Source organism: Odontesthes bonariensis, chromosome 13 (assembly GCF_027942865.1).
Source record: "Odontesthes bonariensis isolate fOdoBon6 chromosome 13, fOdoBon6.hap1, whole genome shotgun sequence".
Taxonomy (NCBI): domain Eukaryota; kingdom Metazoa; phylum Chordata; class Actinopteri; order Atheriniformes; family Atherinopsidae; genus Odontesthes; species Odontesthes bonariensis.
The window spans coordinates 33,611,948-33,636,782 of record NC_134518.1 but is presented as its reverse complement, the minus strand read 5'-3'; the positions used below and the strand labels follow the sequence as shown (position 1 = coordinate 33,636,782).

The 24,835-nt window shown below is 42.6% G+C and overlaps 1 protein-coding gene across 2 annotated transcripts in view; it reads left to right on the top strand.

The window, feature by feature from the left end:
* The window catches only part of LOC142398028 (protocadherin-1-like), a 433,391-nt gene that overhangs the window by 283,510 nt on the left and 125,046 nt on the right, over positions 1 to 24,835 (top strand). The window contains exon 5 of one of the 2 annotated variants that reach the window (XM_075481973.1): positions 7,472 to 9,549. The exons of the other annotated variant lie outside the window; for it this stretch is intronic. Coding sequence (XP_075338088.1) covers positions 7,472 to 7,911 — 440 coding nt within the window. The 3' untranslated portion in view covers positions 7,912 to 9,549. Of the gene's footprint in view, positions 1 to 7,471; positions 9,550 to 24,835 lie in introns of those variants that run through there. 2 annotated transcript variants of the gene reach the window in all.

Genomic DNA, 24,835 nt, shown 5'->3' with positions numbered 1-24,835 from the left:
GGAAAAACGAGTTTAGGAAACTTACCGCTACATGTTTCCTCAAGTTAGATGTTGAGTTTCTGCTGAAATGTGCGTTTGTTTTGGTTGCCACAGAAGACACATAATGTAGCTGCTGTTTCTCACTCTTTGTAAGGTAAACATGCTTTCAGTATGAGGCCTCGTCTGCGTCTTCATTTCCCACCGTTGGTTCTGACATTTTTCATCTGTTTCTTTCTTTGTTTGCTACGACTGCTAATGCTAAAGCTAACCCGTCCCGCCGCTGAGATTGGTCACGTGACCAGACTGCACGGCTGCGTCTGATTGGTGGAACACAGTCAGGTGGTAGAGCCTTTGGCGGAAGTCTCTCTCTCTGTCAGAATAAAACATTAAAATGAGGCGTACGCGGGGGGATAAAAATAATGAGGCGTAGAATACCAAAGAGGTAAGAAGAAAAGTAACCAGCTCATTGTAGCCTAATGTAGCCGAGTAAGAGGACAGTTTCTGCTGCACACATCTACTCAAGTAAAAGTAAAAAGTATAGAGATTTAAAACTACTCCTAGAAGTATCATTTTTCAAAGCCCTGCACCAAACAGTGATGCGGATATAATCGCCCTGTTTATTCACAGATAGATGACAGAGTTGATTACACCCCTCATCCCTCGTCTGTTGAAGGCTGAATCCTTATCACCATTTAGCTCTATTTAGAGTTTGTGGATGGAAATATTTAGAGAGAAATGAGGCCACAAATATAAAGTGGCTCATCCTCTGGGGAGCAACAATGAGTTAAGTAAATATCATGAACATTGAGCCAGTCATTCAGAGGTAATTCGCTTCATAGTAAAATATAATCCTCAAAATCCCCAACCACAGCTCACACGTGAAATCAGATTCACATTTATTTTTGATCTTTTTTTTTCTTTTACCCTGTAAAAGGGTTTAATGTGCAGGACTCTCTTGTGGGGAAGCTGTTTTAGTCTCCAGAAGGCTCCAAAGTGCAGCAAACCGCATCTGCTCTAACTGTTTTAATCCACAAAAAGGCAGCCTGAAGCTAAACTTTTAGAGTTTTTCACTCCTTTTGTCCAAAAGTGTTTGCATTTCATTTCAGAGGCGCCAATGTTCTCAGATAATAAAACCTCATGCTTCACTTTTTTCACCAAGATGGGTCAGCAGCATTAAAAACAGCCGAGTCTGCAGCACAATATTAGCCTTCCTAGCATCTCTGATGAAGATCTCGGGCCAAAGGAGCCAGAGCCATCATTGATCCCACATCTTGGATGCTGCCCACCCGTACCGCCCAAACCCCCCGTTGGGCTCACCAATTAGCTCCAGACACAAAGCCAATTACTCTGTGCTTAATTAGGAGGAACATGGCCCCCCTCAGCCTGGTGGTGGACTCTGTGCTTAGAGTGGTGCCACTTACATTTACACTTAAAACCAGATTATGTTTACATTAGACAACACTTACCACCGCCTATAGAGGGAACGGGATGGATTATGTCCTTAACCCTAATCCCTGATAAGGGACATTTTTGTCCATTCCATATTTTGAAAATACTGGCACCAAAAGGCTTCAAATTTGGGCTAAAAAGTTCAAATTGGCATATAAAGGGTTCATTTTTGGAAAATAATTGAAAACTTGGTAGTTATGATCAGAACTGAAGTGGAATAAAAGATTTATGGAAAAAAAGTGGAAAAAAATATGAACATATGATGTTTTTAGGTCGTTTTAAAAGGGGACAAAAATGTCCCTTTTCAGAAATTAAGTTGTGTTTTAAATCAGGTATGAGAATTAAAGTGGAATTCACCCTTTAAACAACATCGTGCCCAATCACTATATTTGACCATAATATAATAGTGAATTGTGCTGCCACTGGGTATTATGTCTTCATATTAAATATAAAACCTTTGCATTTTTTAGAAATGGTGATTTGACGCGTCATGAAATCACCGGAAGAAAAAATAACAAACTACAACAATTCTAATTAGTTATAGTTCTACTTCATGCACGTAGTTCTAGCTGCTATAACAACCATGTAATATCCTGGAACTTGGCGTCGCTAGCCTAATGCAAAAGGCAGAGAGAGTGCGATTCTGTTGTCAAGAACTTGGGAGCTAATGTGCCCTGTTAGCACTTAAGCACTTCGTGGATACTACAGAAACGTGAAGATTGTGACGACGTGACAAATTTGTTTTGTTTAGATCAACCACTCTCAGAGATCGCATGAAACACCGATGGCGGTGTGTTAGCTCTGTGTTTGGGTAACCCAGCTTGACCGTCGGAGCCCAGTTCACTGACTCAGTAGCTAACAACGCGCTGGGGCAGCCTTCAAAACAAAGCCCAAACGTAGCCCGTATTACATTACTGTTGATTGGCATTTAGCAACATAATACTTTACTGCACTACTACAAAACAGTTAGATTTCGCGCATACCTTTGACGAAGTGGTCACCGCAGACACGAGCATTTGCAGATTGAGCTCCTCCAGTCTGTAAACGTAGGTTAACTATCCACTTTTTGCGGCGTTGTTCTGTGAGTTTTTTTCCATTTCTCACCTCTATGGGCGATTACCTTCGGTACTCGATAGTAACCCTTTCCCTTCTCTCGGTTAGACCGATTGCTACATCCAAAAACGGTACAAAACTGAGGCATTTTGGGCAAAAAGTGGCAGACAAAACACAGTTGCCCACCACCTGGGTTAGCGCGCTTAGAAAAATACGGAAGTGACGTCAAGTGAAACCCTCCTATTAGAATTGTTGTAGTTTGTTATTTTTTCTTCCGGTGATTTCATGACGCGTCAAATCACCATTTCTAAAAAATGCAAAGGTTTTATATTTAATATGAAGACATAATACCCAGTGGCAGCACAATTCACTATTATATTATGGTCAAATATAGTGATTGGGCACGATGTTGTTTAAAGGGTGAGTTCCGCTTTAAATACTATTACAAGCCTTTTAATGTGCAATACTAAATATTGGTGCTCTGTTGGGCCAAGTGTTTTGCTTGCAAAAACCTAGTTTTTAGCCTTAACTTTTAGCCTTAGCTAGCACAAAATGGTTTTCTTAAACCGGTTTCTTGGCTTTCCCTGCTCCAAACATCCTCACTAACCGAGCAGTCGGGGACAGACTCTGCGATCCGTGTCACAAAGTTCACAGAGAAAGTGGCGAGTGCATCAGGGGGAACATCTGTAACCGGACTCCGACGGGTCAGTACAAAGTCACACAGATAACACAAAGTCAGAGGGTCGGTTTAACACAAAGCTTTGGCATCGTTTTACTCAGACTGAGGCGATTCCTGGACTCTTAGATTAAGAGCGTAATGATGAAAGTATTCAGTATTTACTGCCTGCTATTCAACCCATCGTGTACAGCTTCAAATCCAGACATCAGTCCTTGGAAGAACAAAACTCGATGTATATCTTTTATCGCACGGTCTGATTTGTATGAAGGGACATTGAATATTCCCAATGAATTTAATGGAAATCCAAGTGTTTGTGAGGCTCTCGCGCTCTGTTCTAATACAGTTTGAGCAGAAACTCTAGCATCTTTAAGAGCTGTGCAGCAGCAAACTATTACAGATGATGAGCCAAGTAAAGAGAACAAAACGAGACTAAAGAGTCAGTGGGGTCACATGGCACTGAAAGGATCGGATTATTGGCTAAATTACATTCAGATTGAGTTATTAAGTTCATGTAGATACCTTATTCTGACTAAGAATGGGACCGGATCAGATTAAGACCCCGAGATAGTTCTGCGCATGCTCCAGATGTTTTCCCGGGGTCGTGACCCGGAAGTCAAAAAGAAACAAACAAACAACGCGATGGAGAACGCTCCGTTGGGCATCGAGTTTGTGCAACAAGCAGCTCATCACAGACCAAATGTAGAGGGACGTAGCTTCATCTGGCTCTGCGTTCTCCATCTTTCTCCAATGACTGAGATCCCATTCATTCACCGCCATATAACCAAGGATAATTATGCAAGCTCAACTCATTCTTATTGTAATTTAGCCAATAATGCGATCCTTTCAGTGCCATGTTACCCCACTGAGTGTGACTCTAAATCCAAACTTTACGATGAAACCAGGTGGAAACTCATGGGACAAGCTTAAAAAAAGAGAAAAAACACGAAGGTTGGGGCTCTTTCTGGCTCCATGTGGGTCCACAGCAACAAAAGAAAGGTAAACGCAGGAAAAAGCCGTTTACCACATGTAGAAATGTTAAGACGGCTGTGTTTGTTTCAAATCTTGTGACCTGCCCATCTAACTTTACTGTAGACGTGAGTGAGGGCTTGAATTCAACCCAGAAAAACATAATCATCATTTCAGATGGAACATTTTAATTGGTTTGAGTTGATGAAAAGAAAAGACCCACAGTGATGAAACAGCAGTGACAAACAGAGAAGAAAATTAGAAATTCGTGGAGAGCAGATATGAAAACATCAGCGGGCCTCAAATGAAAGCGGAAACTTGGGATCCTTTCAGGGCCATGTGACCCCACTGAGTGTGGCCATGTGTCAGTTTGAAACTCCAGACGTTAGAGGCTGAGGAGCAGAACTTATTGCTCAAACAGGTCAATATTTGTTTGCTCTGTGGCTGTAAATCCGGACAAACTGCACACAAACCGAATCAGGAGGCACTGCTGCCGGTGACAGGAACCTCAGAGTGGAAAAGAAGTAGAAATGGGATTATGGCCGGGCCTCCAGAAGTCACATGTTGGTCGTGCTGCAGGCCGTGGTCCGGCAGAGAAAAGTCTGCAGCTCGCGCTCTGTAAGCGTCTGCTGACACCACCTCCACAAGCAAAGCACTTATTAAGCAGCGGCTCTGAACTCAGACACTCGCACATGACTTAACGTTTCTGCAAGCTCCTTGCTTTCGCATGGGAAGTGCTTAAAAACCAAAATCCACGGCAGCCGTGAGAATAAAGTAGGGAGGAGGGAGGAGGGGGGGAAGCAGTCGGCAGCTACTCAGCACTCCCCGGGATTAGAACGTACACATCAACCTGCAAACAGACAGAAAAGCCGACTGTAGCTGCTTTTTGCAAAAAAGGAGGCAATGAATTTCAATTATGCATGAGGAGGGCATTTTGAGAAATAAGCGCCACTCCCCAAGAGGACCCCCCCCCCCCCCTCCCCTGCACGGCTCCAGCCTCCACTATCAGAGAGCGATCTAATGTCACGCACTGAAGAAAGGTTACTCTCTGCATATGCATTGATATTTCTGCTTTCAGCTCTGACCTTTTTTACATTCTGAGCTGGGACTTTTTCTGGATTAAAATAGCAAAAAAAAGCTGCGTTTAAGACGGAAATCTAGTATTTTGACACATCCGTCATCTCTTAAGTCGCGCAGGTAAAGAGAAAAGCAATTACATCTGTGTTGGTTTTGCCTTCATTAGACGGCGGTGCGTCATTACTAATGTTTTAACGAACCTGAGCGTGTTTGTTTTTCCTGCTTTTAACGCAGCTGATCCTGTTTCATGCTCAGCACCCCGTGTTTGATTTGCTTTTCATCTTTTAGCAACAAATTAAGCGATGATCCTGGCACTTTGTGAACTGTTAGCGACTTTGAAAACAGTGAGCGCTGATTGATTTCCTTCAAATGAAAGGAAAATAAAAGGATAATGACGGTTTTAATTAGCGTCTCCAGCCTTGAGCCGTGACTCTGCACACTTTTGTTTTTTTTTTTTTATGGGAACAAAAGCAACATTCATTAAGATCTTTGCACTCACGAACAGCAACTTTAGTGACAGGGGAAACTTTTGTCTGTCTTCTGTCAAGTGCCAATTACAGTCAACTTTGGCTTCTATTGGTTGAATATGGAGGGAAATGTTCGATAAAAATCACGGCCCGAGCAGACGTCCACGGGCAAAACGAGCAGAAAAACAGCGTAATGAAATAAAGACGCCGACCAGAAACTGACATGAATCTTAATGTAAAGTAAAAAAACAGTAAAAAGCAAAGAAGGAGTCATCCAGAACATCACAGAGTCCTTTTGATTCAACAATAGGCTTCATGATTGCGCAGCAGCACGCTCGGCCAATCAAATTCAGCAGATTTGAAAATTGTATTTAGAGGCTCAGCCTTCAAAGCTCAACATCAGTCAGTCACACAACAGAGTTACAGAGATCCTGTTGAACAAGTCAATGAACTCCAAAGGAAAAAAAGATTGATTTTGTTTGGGCGAGCAGTCGTTGGGTGGATGTACACCAGCGATACTCATTATTTTTTTCACATTGGCCACGTTGGCCGAGCAAAATCAAGGGCAGAGCCACTTTTACGACTACATACTAAAGTCCCCTTTTGCAAATATGCATTTCTACATATAAAACATCCCATTATTGTTATTGTTACCATATTGTTATAAACTACTATGCGAGTGCGAGCCGCCAATTAAAGCTTGAGGAGCCGCACAATGAGTATCTCTGATGTAGACTCCACCCCGTGGGTCTCTTTCATGGAAGCTCATCTCTATGGCCGTTTCTCAATATGCGTACTTGTCTGTACTTCTGAAACGTCATCACCGAAGGTCCAAGTACTGTTCCAATTCAAAGGCTGTGTTCGAAACCGCATACTGCATACTACATACTTCCATACTGCATACTCATCGATCAGACGGTATGCAGAGCGTTTACCCACAATGCATTTCGCTCCTGCCCGAGCCGAAATCAGCCGGCCTGAAGCTGATTTCGCTTAAGCTCTAAACTCTGTAAACTTTAGCAACATTTGAAACATTTTCAGGCGAGAAAGTAGTCGTTTAGATCCCCAACGTGTTGAAAATCTGATAAAATACCGGCTATTTACAATTTTGTTCCCACGAATTCGGCGCCACTAAAGCTAGCCGCAGTGAGCAACGCACTTCCGGTTATTTTCACAAAATAAAATACCCGTTGCCTTTTATCATAGGGAAAGCCATTACCATACAATTGGTGCTTTTGTTTTGAAAACAGGAAGTGAACCTACCCTCGTTGTAGCTAGCTTGAAACTGCCGTTTTGTCAGGAAATGACGATCGGCGACGTCACGTTACGTTGCATCTTGGGTAGTTTGAGTATGAGTAGTAACCTCATGATGCATACCCAACATTTCGGCCAATCTAGTATACATCCGGGAAAAAAGTCAGTATGAATAGTAGGAGTAGTAGGAGAAGTATGCGTTTTCAAACACAGCCATAGATTCATCCAGACAAGTACGCTCCACATTCCCGAATGTGTGCTTGCTCCGCCCATTTTATAGAGTTTGCCTCTGTGGTGACTTGTGTAGACTTCAGACAGCTTGCTATCCCAGAAAGCAGTGCGGCATAAGCTTCCATTCCAAATGCACAATGAGCGTACTTGTGTGTTCAGAAGTCCGTACTTCTGACCATAATTGTCCATACTTGTAAGCACACGAGTACGTACTTGCGTACTTGGGTATTGAGAAACGGCTGATCTCTGTCTCACAGCTTCAGTTTTCAGGTGACTCATCTTTTCTTTATCTGTTTTTTTTCTCCTCTCTCTGCAGACCTCAGGTCTCTTCCCGACGTGGCGATGACCGGTAACTGCACCCGCGAGTGCACCGAGTTCGGCCACTCCGACTCCTGCTGGATGCCCGGTCAGCCCTCCCCCAACCGCAAGGTTTCCAAGAACGCTCCGACGCTCTCCACCTTCGTGCCTTACCAGGAGATGGACGGACAGGAGCAGCTGATGGCCAACGGCAGCCCGAAGCCCGTGATGACGGAGGAGCGCGGAACGGGCGGGGGCGGGGGCGGCGGCGGCGGCGCCGGCGGCTCCAAAGTGGCCAACATGAGGTTCATGACGCCCTACAGCAGTGCCTACCCCGGGAGCGGGGACTCGTCCGGGAAAGACTGTGGGCTGGAGGAGATCCCGCTGAGCCAGGCGGCGGAGTACCACTCGGCTACCACCCCGACCGGCCAGACCGCCAAGAGGGAGATCTACCTGTGAGGGTGCGGTCCTCCACCTTAAAACCTCCAACCGTTCCCCACCGATCACCCTTGACACCGTTCATCGCCACTCGTCCGACCCCCACACAGCCGCCCCCTGTGCCTATAACTCGCTGTGCCGTAGCACCGACTTCTTCTGCCCTTCTTCCTTTTTATAACTGCATCACCAAACAAGGCTTTAGACCCCCCCCACCTCGCCCACTGCCACCGCCACCGCACCCTTTAGGAAACCGATCCGATGTAAAAAAAAAAAAAAAAAAAAGAATACATTAAAATCGAAGAAAAACACGCAGTTCGTTGCTGCTGCGGAAGGAATGTAAACTACACCTCACCGTCGTGATGATTTCATGGGAAACTGTTGAGCTACTCACGTATTTGAGTTGAATTTCTGTGCGTTTTGCTTTAGGCTTTGTTGCTGTGATGAACACGAAAAGAAAAAACACCTTCGGGGGGGGGAGAACTTCTTGTAAATCCTACTTAAGTATACTGTGTAATGCTATCTATCCTCAAGTTTTTGTTGAATTTTTTTGTTCCATTTGATTTTGCTCTGTTGACTCCGGAGACGGTTGGAAATCTCGTTTTTTAAGCCAAGTTGCATCAAATCAACCCAGGCTTGTTTTTCTAGAACAGCTCGAGACGTTTTTTGCAGCTGCTTTCTAACATCTGGAGCTCAACTTTTCTCAGTTCGGTTTATGTTTTCGCTGTGGAAAAAAAGGTGTTTTTTCATTGTACAGAGCTGTAAATACCACAGACGGTGACAGAGGAAACTGCCGTGGCTCTGAGCGTGGATCTGATCCTCACGTGACATCGCTTAGGTGGACTGGAAAATCTAAGCGTGCAACGGAGAAGCAACATCGCAGCGTTCACCGTCACTCTGCAGGAATCTGGACTCTTGAGCATCACCAACGGTGCCGAGTTACAAACACAAGACTTTTAGTTGTTTTGTTAGTTTTTTTCTCTACGACTCCACAACGCGCTGGAATTTGAGTTTATGAGGGGGTGAAAACATCGATGGTGCAACCAAAACCGGTTCACTCAGAACCGAAAATGTCAGAATCAGTATGCAGACCATCCGTGCTGCTGTCAGTAGTATCCCACCACACTTAAATACCATTTAAATTCAAAACATGCTTAGAGAACAGGAAGTACTTTGTGTCAATAGGTAACTTTACATCTGAGCACACTAGAGTCACATGTGGAGTTCCCCAAGGTTCCATCCTGGGACCTCTTCTGTTTAACATCTACATGCTCCCACTGGCACAGATTATAAAAAAACAACAAAATAAACTACCATAGCTATGCAGATGACACGCAGATATATATTACAATGTCACCAGGAGACCGCGGCCCTGTACAGGCTCTTGGTAAATGCATTGAAGAGATTAATGACTGGATGTGCCACAACTTTCTCCAGCTAAACAAAAACAAAACTGAGGTAATGCATTCATCAGGCTCTTGGTAAATGCCTGATGGTAAATGGAGCTTTATTCAAATAAATAGGCAAGGCAAGGCATCTTTATTTATACAGCGCATTTCATACCACAGGCAACTCAATGTGCTTTACACAAAGACAAGGCATTTAAAAGAACAGCATAAAGCAGCATAAAAACAAAGCAATTTAAAGAGAATAAAAATTAAAAACACACAGTTAAAAGCAAGGGGAAAAAAGAAACATATAAAACAATTAAGAGGATTTAAAGCATTATACTTTAAAATGATTTAAAGGAACTCAACCATAAGCACACCGAAAGAGAAATGTTTTTAACCTGGATTTAAAGGTGCTTACAGTTGGGTCTGATTTCAGTTCTGCTGGTAGTTTGTTCATTTAATAGTTAAAAGTTCTGCTTTTTATCGGCCTTTTTATCTCTGGAAGGTTAAAAGTCCTGCTGACATCATCCTGAACTGTTTGTTTCTAAGCAGAAACTCTAACTAAACTCGTCCATCCACTAAATAGATTAAATAAATAAATGAATGAATAATAATTCAAGTGAATCATTTTCACGACAAAGCAAACCTCGTTCATCATCCTTTCACTGCAGAAAATGACCTTTTATTTCTATTCCCGGTTCATTAAAGCCCTCTTTAGCTTTCTTTCTTTCTGTGACATCAGAGAGCTTTTTTTTTTTTTTTTTTTCAAGTCAAGTCAACTTTATTGTCAATGCTGCAGGACATACACAGAATTGAAATAGTGTTTCCCTCTTATCCCTGGTGCAAAACAGCAATAAACATGAAGTAAAATATAATATATATATATAAAGTAGGAGGTAAAAAAAAAAGAAAAAATATATATACAAGCTAAAATATATATAAAAACAGCAGTGGCAAATCGTTCTGGTTGAAGTCTGAGGGTTTTGTTTGTTTAGAAACTGTTTGTTTCTAAGCAGAAACTCTAACTAAACTCGTCCATCCACTAAATAGATTAAATAAATAAATAAATGAATGAATAATAATTCAAGTGAATCATTTTCACGACAAAGCAAACCTCGTTCATCATCCTTTGACTGCAGAAAATGACCTTTTATTTCTATTCCCGGTTCACTAAAGCCCTCCTTAGCTTTCTTTCTTTTGAGTTCTGGTTGAATTCTGAGGGATTCATCCGCTGGGGAGCAGGAATCTGATGCAGCAACGATGGCAGAAGTTAAATCGTTGAGTCATCAGTTAAGTCAGGAGCATCAGGAGGAGCTCGGACTGGACTGCAGCGGTTTCCAGAGCATCCTAACCGCTCTGTGGCAGCTGCTCGGGCTCTGCGGTGACTTTGCTGAATGTTTCCCTCCGGAGGTTTTCAGCTTGAAGAAGAGCTCTCTGTTTAGTGTCGCCGCTCATTAATTCCCACCTCTTTACCTCGCCAGCTTGAGGCCAAGTCGTTTGTGTTTAGCAGATGTATTTATTAAAGCCGTTAGCTTTGTGTGCAGCGGGGGAGGCGCCCGGCGCTTCCTGCAGGACGGCAGGATTAATGACACCTGTGCGGGCTTCGGCCCACCAACACCCCCCCCACCCCCCACCCCCACAGAAACTAATTACAACCGCGGGCTCCAAACATTACTCCCAATAATGTGCGCCTGTAAAAGCCGGCTGCTTTGGAAGTTCATTGGCTCTGAGCTGCTGAGGATGATGGGAGGTTTCACTTAAACTGGTTGGATGAAGGAAACTCTAAAGAACAAGAAATCTGACCGAGTTGGGAGATTCGTTCACCTCCACTCAAGTCGTCCCTGTTTTAATGTGCAGAGGGTAAATGCATTTGAAAGTATTTGGGCTGAGGAGTCTGTTGAGGTCCTTAAGTAAGCATTTCGCCAGCATCGTAAACAGCTCAGCGGGGAGGACCGGCTCAGTTATCACAGTTTATGAAATCAATGCTACGATGCAGGATGGAGTATTCACAGCAGGTTTTAATCTTAAATATGTTTATGTTTCTGCATTTAGCAGACGCTTTTATCCAAAGCGACTTACAAATGAGGATATAACAGTGCAGCTAATATCAAAGCTAACAATGAGCTACAAAGATGGAAAAGGTAACAGAGGTGACAGTATAGAGATGGAGTGCAGGCATAGAGGGAAGTAAAGAAAAAGAAAACATTCAGACTTCCACATCTGGACCTCTGTTGAACATTTAACTTTCGATTGAAGAGGATTCTGTGAGTTTACGGGTCTTTAAACTTCAGGGGTCTTTGGCTCGTTTATCTTTAGTTTGGCCATCCCAGCACCTCCTTTACTGGTTCCTTTACTGGTTCCTTTACTGATTCCTTTACTGATTCCTTTACTGGTTCCTTTACTGGTTCCTTTACTGGTTCCTTTACTGATTCCTTTACTGGTTCCTTTACTGGTTCCTTTACTGATTCCTTTACTGGTTCCTTTACTGGTTCCTTTACTGATTCCTTTACTGGTTCCTTTACTGATTCCTTTACTGGTTCCTTTACTGATTCCTTTACTGATTCCTTTACTGGTTCCTTTACTGGTTCCTTTACTGGTTCCTTTACTGATTCCTTTACTGGTTCCTTTACTGGTTCCTTTACTGATTCCTTTACTGGTTCCTTTACTGGTTCCTTTACTGATTCCTTTACTGGTTCCTTTACTGATTCCTTTACTGATTCCTTTACTGGTTCCTTTACTGGTTCCTTTACTGATTCCTTTACTGGTTCCTTTACTGGTTCCTTTACTGGTTCCTTTACTGATTCCTTTACTGATTCCTTTACTGGTTCCTTTACTGATTCCTTTACTGGTTCCTTTACTGGTTGCTTTACTGGTTCCTTTACTGGCTCCTTTACTGGTTCCTTTACTGATTCCTTTACTGGTTCCTTTACTGATTCCTTTACTGGTTCCTTTACTGATTCCTTTACTGGTTCCTTTACTGATTCCTTCACTGACTCCTTTACTGGTTCCTTTACTGGCTCCTTTACTGGTTCCCTTGCTGGTTCCTTTACTGGCTCCTTTACTGGTTCCCTTGCTGGTTCCTTTACTGATTCCTTTACTGGTTCCCTTGCTGGTTCCTTTACTGGTTCCTTTACTGGTTCCTTTACTGATTCCTTTACTGGTTCCTTTACTCTGTTCTCAGACTCTCTATCCTCGCTGTCCCTTATTGAGTATCGCTTACGTTACTCGGCTCGTGTTTGGGGGCTTTTTTTTTGCCCGAGTGATATACTTAAAGCCTTTAAATATTGTTCTTCATTTCCTCTCTGATGGAAGTGGAGGGTTTCTCCAGGTTTCCAGCAGTTTTAAGAACTTTCCTTATTAATAGTGACAGTTTCAGAGTTTTTGCAACCTAGATGACTCTAAGAAAGTGAACGACTGTTGCCTGGAACGTTGCACAAGTCGGTTACAACTGTAGAGACCTCGTGGAAGTGGATCTGCGCTTCTCCCTGCAGCCCTTCCCCTCTTCTCTTTTATGGACCAGGAAGTAGTGCTCATTGAGGAATATGAAGCATGTTGGGCCTTTCTTTTTAAGCGTTTAGCATCAGGAAGGACCTGGAGGACGGAGACCAGATACAGGCAACAGCTGAGCAGCTATTTGATGAGCCGTATTCAGTGGGAATTAAGATGGGAATCTCCAGGATCGGGTTAATGTTTACTCTTCTAAGATTTAGTGCATTTTGGAATTGAATGAAAGCAGAAATCGATATCTGGGAAGCGGGGCCGTCTCATTCATGCCGAGCATTTGCTGCCTCGTCATTGGCTGAGCATCCAGCCTGTAATCGCAGGGAGAACATCAAAGCGACGCAGAAGTAAACAGAGCGCAGATCGGAGCCGTGAGCCGGGTCGGGGGGGGTCGCGTCCCGTTTTATTAAGCAAACAATCTGCTTCGCTTCGCTCCTCCACTCCTCCATCAGACGCTTATTCTCCTCGTATTGTTTATGCATTAGTTTCTGCTGGTGTTGAAACTTGACGGGGTGGCTGTGTGTGGTCGCCGGCTTGTTTTCAGCCCCCCCCCGGGGTCTGTGAAGGTGGTTTGATTTATGGTCGACATACCTGCTTGTTCAGAAAGACTGAGGCACATATATCAAGCATCATTCAGCCTCCGCGTGACAGAGATTTAGAGTTCATGGGCGCCGCTGCAGTCCTTCGCGCTCCCTGTCGTCCTCTGGTGATTTAGCGCCCGTGCTCAGAGCTCTGATTGATTATTTACAGGCACAACATGGAGCTCCACATCCCCCTTCCCCCCTTCCCCTCGCCTCCCTTCAGTTCCACCAGGACCGACTCTGCGATGCCCGGCCGCCGCCGCCCGGCCCGGCGCTGCACTCCCAGGCGGCCGGCGTGTTCTGCTGTGTCAGGCGAAGATGGAGGAGAGGGGTCGGAGGTCACGTGGTGTCAGTTTAACCTAAACTCTTTGGCACCAATTAACCCCAGAAGAAGAGAAACGACCTCTGCTGACCCCCCGGTGACCTTCGGTGAACCCGAGGCTGTTGGCTTTACCTCGAAGGAGAACCTGAGAGCTCAGAGCTGCTGCGTGTGCAAACATTCGCTCAAAGCTCGTTCTTTTCTTTTCAAAGACACTTAAGGGGAACTGCAGATTACCCCCAGATGTTCTGCTCTTACAGTCCAGAGTAAAGTTCGTCCAATCGAACGAAAATCAGCGGCTGCGTGCTCAGATCTTTCACATTAGAGCGGACAGAACCTAAAGTGAGGTGTTTAATGAGGTCAGAGCGTTCTGACAGCGTTCACATCAACACATCGGTGTGCTTTATGTGTCTTAAACACAGCGGTGCAGGAGAAAAGCATCTTTCATTCCTCCTGCCTTCACCCAGAACGCCGTGGTGGGCGTTCAGAGGAGTTTTATCACTTAATGCTGTTCAGATTCTGTGAAATAAACACTCAGCAAATAAAGATAAAAGGTTAAAGATTGAGCAGCGCCGCTCTTTATCAACGTAATAACAAGGTCGTCCGTGAGTGTCTGTCGAGTTAAGAACCGGCGCCGCTTTGTGCGTCCGTTGGAGTGGCTGCGGTGGCTCAGATCGTCATAGAAACGCATCACGAGGATCATTCAGACATGATGAGCAGGAAGATGTTTAACAGCAGCTGAGAGAGTAAACGGGTCATAAAATTATCAAGACTTCTTACTGAACATTAAAATGTTGTAAAGAGCCAGAAAAAGACTTCCTGCTTCCTGGTTCCAGATTTTTCCCAGTCGCCACTCGTGGTATTGCAAAAAAAATTCCCCTGTGGCCCAAAAAGCATTTTTTCCATAGACCGCCATAGTAAAAGAGATGCCTGTGAAACTGTTCGCAGGACGCCTCCAGCTGTAACCGCTGTTATTTACTAATCTTTGTATTCTATATTTTAAAGTCACAGACTTTTTTTATCCGTCAAAAATGTTTTCTAACGGCCAGAAAACCCCAGAAAGTCTCTTTTCCCAGCGTGCTCTATGGGCCGCATAACGCGGAAGTAAACCCGGAACTCAGAAACTTTTTTCGGCATATGCGCCAGGCGAGCAACTCCATTGAAATCAACGGCGGCCATTTTGTGGTCCTGTATCCAGATAATATAATACATCCATGGTGCCAACCTGGATGGGTCAAATGAGGAGGAGTAATTCTGTGTGACAACTACATGACAATAAAGTCTTAATCATATATGAACTCATATATGAATGGAAACCCATCAGATGCGACTACGAACAGTGTCTACTCTTTATTCTTTAGCAACTCCATTGAAATCAACGGCGGCCATTTTGTGGTCCCTTATCCAGTTAATATAATACATCCATGGTCTGCAGTCAGGACTCGAGCTGGTCGCTCTGCTTTCCAGTGACACAGATTACCAAAATGTTCTGATTTATAATCATATATTTCAGATGTTTCTTTCCCAGTAAAATTCAGTTTAGAATAAACTTCCCAGAACCGTGAGATGCAGCACTTTGGCACCAACATACATCGGTGTATTCCACTTCTGAAACACTTCACTGACTCACTGATGCACGACTTAAATGCAGATTTCTGGTTTATTTTCAGGAAAACGCTGGTTTACTACTGACAGGCATCACTTCCGTATGGCATCCACTGCTGAACTTCACAGGAAAAGTCTCGCTTCCTAAAGTACAGACTGCGTCCGAACCGTGTTGGCGTCTTAAAGCTGTCAGATAACCGTTTCAGCCTCCTCCGGATCTTATTTTCTGCAGATTGGACTGAAACGAGTAAATAATAAATGCAACACGAGACGGTCACGTTAGACATGAAATCTTTTGAGGAGCTGCAAATCATTTCATGGAATAAAGTTTGGCTGCAGCCTGTATTTAGCAGCTTTCCACTCAAACAACTCTGATCCAGATGTGGCGCTCTCTGCTTTCTTTGTGAACGGTGCAGTTGTTTCTGTGAGTTCAGCCGTGTGGTGGATCTGCTTCTACGTGAATGTATTTGGTTCTGATGCACAACAGCAGTTGTTCAGCTTCAGCACTTCTCCCCCCTCGGTCTGTCAGAGGTGTTATAAGTCTGTCAGGAACATTACGACTCAGCGAACTCATCTTTCCTCTCTCTTCTGTCAACCGATATTTAGTCTTAACCAGTTTTCGCCTCTCGTGTAATCACTGTTATGTATATTTGAGACGTTTGCATTGATGACGACGTTTGAGTCGCAGAAGTAAAACACAGCAGCTGTTAAATAATGACGATTCGGTAAATCCTGAAAAACTTTGGTTTGAAGCAGTTTTAAAGGAGCTTTACGCAGATTTTTTTCAACTAGAGCTTAAAAAAAACGGGCTTTACACGCGCCATGATGCAACTTTTTCAAACGTAAAGCCGCTCTGAAGCCTTTTGATTGGAAAGAGAAAAGGATTTAATCGTCAACACTCACTTAAATGCAAATTTTGGAGTAAAAACTGTTCACAACAGCGCATGTTTACACAAGAAAAAGGAGACAACTGATGACACATCGACTTCCCACCCCATTAATCTGGCTTCAAAAGTTGGGGTGACACTCAAAGGAATTGGGAGTTTGTTTCAGTGCTACTATGACTTCATCTTAGCTCTGTTTGTGACATGGGAACATGGCTTCAGAGGGATTCTGCCACCATCTTGGTCATGTGAACAGAACCTTAAACCAAAGTCACAACAAGTCTTTCATACCACGATCACTTTGTGTACCAGAAACGTGGATAAACAACTAAATTAATGCTTTAATTTGGTTCACTAATTCCAATAATACCCTACAGATACCTCAAAAAAAGGACAACTTGGCGCCTCACCCACTTTCAAAACAGCATTTTTAAGATCAAACATTTAATTACTGTAAAGGCATTTTTTTCCACCACCGTTCAGAATATTTTAAAGTTGCTGTATAGTTGAACCAGCTGGCTGAAGGGTATATATTTACATATTTAGACTCCGCCCACCTTTCTGCATCAGCTCTGCATCCAATGAAATGCTTCCTTTGGGTTTGAAAGTTGCTACACTTATAAAACAGTATTTTTTTGTGTGTTTTTTCCAGGAAAAACAAACGATAAAACACCTGATTTATCGTCATTAATTCTGTGACTGAAACGTCATTGGTGCAAATGTCTAAATTGAAACCAAAGTGATGACATGAGGGCAGCGGACTCGCTCGACATGCAGTCATGTGATTAAATTCAGAGTGCTTTGCTGTTTTTGGTTGTGTATTATACCGAGGCTGGAGTCTCCGAAGACAAGGCTCCAGCTGAGCATGAAACAAGCCAACTTTATAAATATTATACATTTTTGTTGTTGTCGCAGTTGTTTTTAATCAATGTTATGGAATCAACACTGCTATAGACATACTGTATGAATATAAGTGGTTGTTGCTGTTTTTTTACCAGACGCGGCGATGTAAATTATGACATTTTTCTGAGCAGGCGGACTGGACTCTGTGTTTTCTCTTTCATTACTCGATCGTGGCTGAACAACTCGAAATCCAACACAAACCCAACACGATAAAAAAAAACAAAAAGGAACGTCAAAGACTGTCAGACTGAGTTTAAAAAAACAGTTTTGTCTCATGTGAAGATTTATCTAATGACTGTTTGGCATCCCGGGAACATGAGACAGTTAGCCTTAAAAAAGTCACGAGCAACACATAAAGTAGAGCCGATTTACACTGAATGAGACGGACTGAAGATCACAGCTACCCACATAGCAGACGGGTCTGGGCCAGATGTGGGCCAGATCTAGTAATATATGGCACGGTTTATCTTTGGCATGCCAGATGTGGGCCAGATCGGGTAATATATGGCACGGTTTATGGTTGGCATGCCAGATGTGGGCCAGATCGGGTAATATATGGCACGGTTTATCTTTGGCATGCCAGATGTGGCCCAGATCTGGTAATATATGGCACGGTTTATCTTTGGCATGCCAGATGTGGCCCAGATCTGGTAATATATGGCACGGTTTATCTTTGGCATGCCAGATGTGGCCCAGTTCTGGCAATTGTGGCCCACAGCTGGCCCATGTGTGGCCCAATGTTTGCTATGTGGTAGCAAAATTGGTTCTGGCCCACATGATGCAAAGAATGACCCTTTACTGGCCCAGACCCGTCTGCTCTGTGGAGTGGGTAATAATTCAGTTTGTACGGCAGCTTTTTACCTACTTTGGATAAATAAATTCGAGCCTTTGCTGAGAGAGAGCTCACAGGTATTATCGCCTTAATTATTAAATAAAAGACACCGAGTAAAAATGGAATAATTATGTCAAAAACATTGGACGAGGGCTGTTATTTTGAGACAAGGAAAGAAAGTCATTATCTTTCTTTCATTAGCTATGATTAGTAATTTCAAGAAGACGAGATATTTGTCACTTTGGGTAAATTTTATGGAGCTCTAAATGGGCTCCTGTGCGCTCCGTAAAATGAATGAATTTAATTCAGTTGTTAAATTTGATCATTTATGAGCCTGTGAAAGCTAAACGTGCCACAGGAGCTGGTGAAGACGCTTTAAGCTGCCGAACTGTCGTGCGGTTGTCAGAACTATTCGAGACAAAGTCGCTGTGATCTCGGTGATAACGGACAAAAAAAAGAAATCTACGATGATGTTCTTTTCCTTTTCAGATCAGGAAACAGAAAACAGCAGGACAGAGCTGCCGGATCACTTTTTGTCTTTACAGGACGTCCACGTTTGTATTCTAAATGTTGGTTGGTTATATTTATATAGGGCAAATGCTAGTGATGCCTTGTTTTTTGTACAGTTTTATGTACATGCAAGTGTAGGTTTTTAAAAAGATTGCAGATGAAAAACTATATATATTCAAACGACGTGAAGGAAATCTGACCCTGAACCTGTAGGATTATTGTGGAAAGTACCGTAGGCTCTATTAAACGTAGGAGTGACGAGTCGGGCTCAGAGAGGAGGACGGCGGCGCGCTTCCTCCGATCACACACCAGGCTTTACCGCTTTTTGTTTCCTCATGTTCGTCCAGGACCCACATTGTGTTTTGTTGACCTGTTTTTTGCTGTTTTCTGGTCTTTGGATTCTGTTGGAGGAAGTTGGGTGATGTGTGTGTTTGAGCCTCATCTTTTATCAGCATTCGCATGTTTGACTTTTTTGGAAAATGTGGTCTTTTTATTTTTGCTGAGCAAATCAAAGAAACGGTATCTTGTAATTACTCCTTCCTTATAGCTTTACAATAAAATACATTCAGTCAATGAAATGAGATTGCCCAGACTCTCTGTTTGTCTTACAATGTTTGCTGCTCGCTTGTTTTCGCCTGACATCATCGCACTGTTGGCCTGTGTTCATCGATAGTGCAGCCACGCCCTCACAAGGCTCGATAAACGTCCAAAAACTCACATAAATGAGCCTTTTTCCAGGCATTATGCTGGCTTTGGAAAGCTAAATCAGTTGCTCAAACGTGCAATGTTCACACAAGCAGCACAGCATCCAAACCAGCGTGGAGAAATGTTTAAAATAATCAGTGTTTTCACAGAAAAATCTAAAGAAGAAGCAAAAAAAAGACACAATACGTGTCTATAGTTACTGCAGCAAAAATATTTGAATTGTTTTGAAATACAATTCAAATTACAATAAAATACAATATTTGATATATATCAAATATATATTTGATATACTTTTCAACAAATATATATATATGATGGAAAGTTTGAGGACATTCAGCAATATGAGGCAACAAAGCTAATTTGAAGTTCTCCTTTTATATTGACCAAAGCAAAAATGAGGTTTTAAAATGGGAAGACTTGAAAAGACCTTAAACCAGAGAGTTAGAGTTAAACCAGAGGCAGAAAGGTGTCTCAGCCCTGCGCACACCATGTTTATTTATTTTATTAATACAGCACCTTTCATACATAAAATGTAACACAAAGTGCTGTACAGGTGAAAAGGTTAACCTCTTAACACACACTGTCCCGTGAACGGGACGCTGACGCCATTTTGTTTACAAATTTTTAACGAAATTGATGTCATACGGCGTGTACACAAACATATAATTGTAATGCCGCATACCGTTTGAAAGCTGAAACCGTCAGCTATCGTTTGAGCCCAACCACGAAGAACAACACTCTCCACAGCACTAACAGTAGTGTGATCTTCTCTGTACGTGACGCCATGGTATTTGCAACTGAAAACAATGCAATTGACACTTCAGGCATAAACCTGGAAGTGTTACCTTTCCAATGGTACCAAGTACATGCATGTATCTACAACCATGTGGGATCTCTGCTACTTTCAATTTGGGTATGCCAATTTCGCAACTGAAGTTTGAAAAAGGGGGTGTGTTCTAAAAGGTTAAAACACCCGACCCCCCTACGCACTCACTCACTCAGACATGTACACACGGTGGCAAACATAGGCTCTTTAAAATGCGATTTTGCTGGGCACTGAGGAACCAGCTGAGGAAAGCGTTAATTTGGGGATCCATCCACACCAGGAAGTCTCGCCGGCCACAGCCCCAAGCGGGGCCGCCACAGGGGCCACTCCGACCAGGATTTGCATTTCAACATCAACAAGCTCCAACTCCAACAACAGTCTCTCTCTCTCTCGGTCTCCATCGTTCACTGTGAGGAGTGGAACGGAGCCGGAAGGTGAACAATCAATCAACCACTTTCACCATAACGACCCAGATTGGGTCGTTTAACGTAGCGACACCTGCTGATCGGGAGGTGAACTGCATTGAGTATCTGACATCCCGACGGAGAACTTCGAAAGGTTTAGTGACCACGCAGTCGGATTGACGGATAGCGACGGAGAAGCATACCGAGGCCTTAATGCCACCGTGCAGCGTTCCTCCAGCCCATCCCGGACAGGCCCCCAACTCATCTCCCGGCGTGGAGGAAAACACTGGAGCTGGAGGATAAAAACAAGGCAGGATAAAACCAATATTCAAAGTAGTAGTAAAAAATAAGATAAGAATAGATAGAAGCAACAAATAAAATAAATGAATTTAAAAATGTATATATAAATGATTATAATAACGATAATAATAATAACAGAATACAATGAATATATTTAAAAGACAGAAGATATTATTCCTAAAACGTTATCCTAGAGAACAGAATAAGGCTCGGATCTAAGTTAAACACCATAAATAAGTAGTTAAAAGGGATATATGAAGGATAAGAAGGAAATCAAGTTAAAAAATGTTTTAAACATAGAAAATGTGTTCTTGTTAACCCCATGAAATCAAATCAAATTTATTTGTATAGCACATTTCATGTACATAACAGTTCAAAGTGCTTTACATAAAATAAAAGCATTGCAGCAGGGAGTGCAAGAAGCATTAAAAATACAGAAAAGAATATAAAGAGAAACAAATAAAATCATTTAAATGAATTTAAAAACAAGCAACAGTCCAGATAAGTTCAAAGATATCGTGCAGATTTCATGCATAGACACATGAGAACAGAAATGTTTTTAACCTGGATTTAAAAATGTCTCCATTTGGTGAAAGTTTAATCTCCACTGGCAGTTTGTTCCACTTGATGAAATGAGCCTCCCTGTTTAGTTTGTCTGCCATGGACATCAATCATTTCTTAGTCCAATATCCTTCAAATTTAAAGTCAAATTTGACCATTTGTGTTCATTGAAGGCAATAAACTCTGTAGAAGTCTTAAACAGGCTGATTTTCATCTATACGACCACTAACGTTGCTTGGAAAATCCACAGATGATATGAGATCTGCGTCCTCACAGGAGGAGAAATCTTCTTCCTAATTGAAGGTTTCCAAAGCGCGTCAGACTGAAGCGTTTCCAGTCCTGACGTTTCTCAGAAATCGTCTCAGCTTCTTCTCTTTTATTGGATTCCACTTCAGGAAATTGATTCGTGAATCCTCAAGAAGTGAGAGGCCGACCAATCGCGCCTGAATAAAAACAAAGCCGTTCAGGACCCTCTGCTTATAGCGCTGTTGCATCGCATTACAGCAGTAAATTGAAATTCAGGGCGAAATGATTAAATTCTTCGCCACACAACATTTCAGGCAACAACAAATGAAAATATTATTACAGCTTGTTTGAAGAGGATGACACAGTTTTCTCTGCCTCCTTTTCCCCAAAGGTTTCATCACTTTACCCCATTTTCTCTCCTCTTCTGCTTTATTCAGGCTGTTTCTTTCTCCTTTAACACTTTGCATTTGATGTTTTCAGTCTAATTTTTCCTTTTTACTTCATATTTCCTCGGTTTGAACCGTCCTCATTCCTTTCTTCTCTCTTTCTCTGCTGCTTGCGTCGTCTTTAAAACCTTTTTCCTTTCACCTCCCTTTCTTTATTTCTTCCTCTCCTCCCCTGAAGCCTGCATTCTGTCTCTCTTTTTGTTTTACAGGGTTTAAATCGCTGCTTTCTCCTCTCAGAGTTTCTTTCCTCTTCATTACTCCATCCTAACTTTTCGCCTTTTTTCTTCTGTCCCTCCATTTTGCTTTTCTCTTCCCTTTGACTCCTTCTTTGAGGCTCTGTCTTCCCTTGTTTTCTCCATCTTGTTACTTTCTTTCTTAAACTCTCATTTATATTCCCTCTTTCCTTCTTCCTTGACTTCACCAACAACCTCTCTCCTTTAATCTTAACTCTTTGTTCCCATGGCAGCTTCCTTTTTTACCATTTCTTCTCCTTCAATGATCTTATTTCTTGTTTCTTCTCGTTTTCCTCTTCCCTTCCCCCCCTCCTTCTCTTTCATCTCACCTTTGATTCTCAATTTCTTTCATTTCACACCTTCATCCCCCCTTTTCCTTCCTCCTTTCTTGCTTCCAGCTCTTTCTTTAGTCTCTTTCTTCCTTCCTTTACCTGAACTTCTTCACTTTCCATCCTTGTCCCGACACTTTGTCTTTCTCCTCCCGGGCTCCTCCTCCTTCTCTGTTTGTGGTTTCTGAGGAAGTAGAGATGTAAAGTGAACCCAAAAGAGGAAATTGATGATAATATAATAAGGTAAGATAAAACCTTATTGATTCCTGGTGGTCAAATCAGGTCGCAGCAGCAGAGAATAGAAGAGAAATTAGAGTCCAAGAAAGGAGCAAACGGGAGAAATCGAATATGCCAACGGCTTCAATTTCAAGGTGATAAGGAGACATTAAGATGGATTTATGGACCTGATTTTGTAAAAGTTTGGCACACATTTGGTACCTTTAAGGATGCTGAGTTCTCTAAAATTCAGACGGATATTTAAAATTTGTAAAAATGTAAAAACTTCCTCCCTCGGGGGCTGAGATTGTGTGTGTGCCCACAGCCTTTCAGAGTCTTTCAGACTCCAGCTTGTGTTGCATTGGAGCAGGAAGATGAAGAGGAGGACGGAAAGCAGAGAAGGCTGCTGTTGTGTGGTGAGGAAATACATTTCTTGGCTGGAAGAGAAAGGGTTAGAGAGCTGGAGAGTTTTATGTAATTGGTATTAGGCAGACTGTCAGGAAGGCTGCTGGTGGGAGGTGATGTATGAATGAGGAAGAAGTTAAAGAAATGAGCAGAAACCGAGGAAAAAGCTAAGATGGCTGAGCTCTGCTGCCTCTTCCAACACCAACCCTCTGTAATCATTCTTTCCTGGATGCGATGATGCAATCTGCAGCACAAAGAAATGAAAGAAGATGAAACCCCAGAAAAGATCTAACAATGTAGAAAACATCGACGCATGAGCGGATGAGGAGCTTCTGTGTCAGCAAAGATTTTAGCCATTTTTTAAACAACTGTCGATGTTAAGTGGCGACCTTCAGCTGGAGCTGGGGGCGGATGCTAGCTACAAACGTTACAACCTGAAATTACCTCATTTTCAAAGTTATTAAATGTTCCAAGACAATGAAAAAATATGAGAAACTGGCCACAAAGAATGAATATTTAGCAGAAAGTAACCTTTGCAAGTTGTAGAGCTTTGAGGCCAACGTGACCTTACCACTTTTTTTCAAACCGATACTTGGATCTGAGTACCGATGCCGATACTTCTACCACAAAAAAATGCAATGCATTGGAAGACAGGTCTCGGTCTCACCAGCCTAACCACACTGTTCCTGATTAGCTCCACATCTCCCCGAGCCGCCAATCTAAAAAAATACAACAAAAATTACAAAAAATGACCCTCTGATCATGGTCTTCATGCAATAAATTGGTATCTGTTAACTTTAACGAGTACGAGTATGTTAGAATAGTATCGGTACATCCCTGATTTTAACCATGTTTTAAACAACTGTCGATCTTAAAGGGGAACTGCGGTATTTTCAACATTAAGCCTCTTTTCTGAGTCGTCTGCAATGTTTTAGAACCCCCCTCACCGCTTTTTTGATGTTTCCTGCTGTCTCCGGTATTTGCCTAATTTTGATTCTTCTCAACCTGCTTCAGAACGGCAAGTCATGCGCATGTCCAAAAAGGTCCGTAAAAGCACAATAAACGTCTGTTTTCAAAATGATCAACTCACCGGAGTGGTTACTGGTGTGCACTGGTAATCCATATCAAATTTCGTTGCGAAAAGTTGCTTCTGTCGTGTTTTATTTGACATTTTGCACTGGAAGTTCGTTGATATTACTCCGCCACCGCTAAGAAAATAGTGCGAGCATGAACGAGCTGCCAAATAAAACACGACAGAAGCAACTTTTCGCAACGAAATTTGATTTGGATTACCAGTGCACACCAGTAACCACTCCGGTGAGTTGATCATTTTGAAAACAGACGTTTATGGTGCTTTTACGGACCTTTTAGGACATGCACATGACTTGCCGTTCTGAAGCAGGATGAGAAGAATCAAAATTAGGCAAATACCAGAGACAGCAGTAAACATCAAAAAAGCGGTGAGGGGGGTTCTAAAACATTGCAGACGACTCAGAAAACAGGCTTAATGTTGAAAATACCGCAGTTCCCCTTTAAGTGGCGACCTTCAGCTGGAACTGGGGGCGGATGTTAGCTACAAACAATCTTGTCTTGAGAGTACCATGAAGTGTGTAAAACCCCCTCTATCTTTTTTTAAATTACCTCATTTTCAAAGTTATTTTCCAAGAAGCATTAAAAGGTGTTTGCAGAATGGACCGGAGGGGCAGAACCTGCACAGCAACGATGAACCAGCACGAGTCAGAGTCCAACTA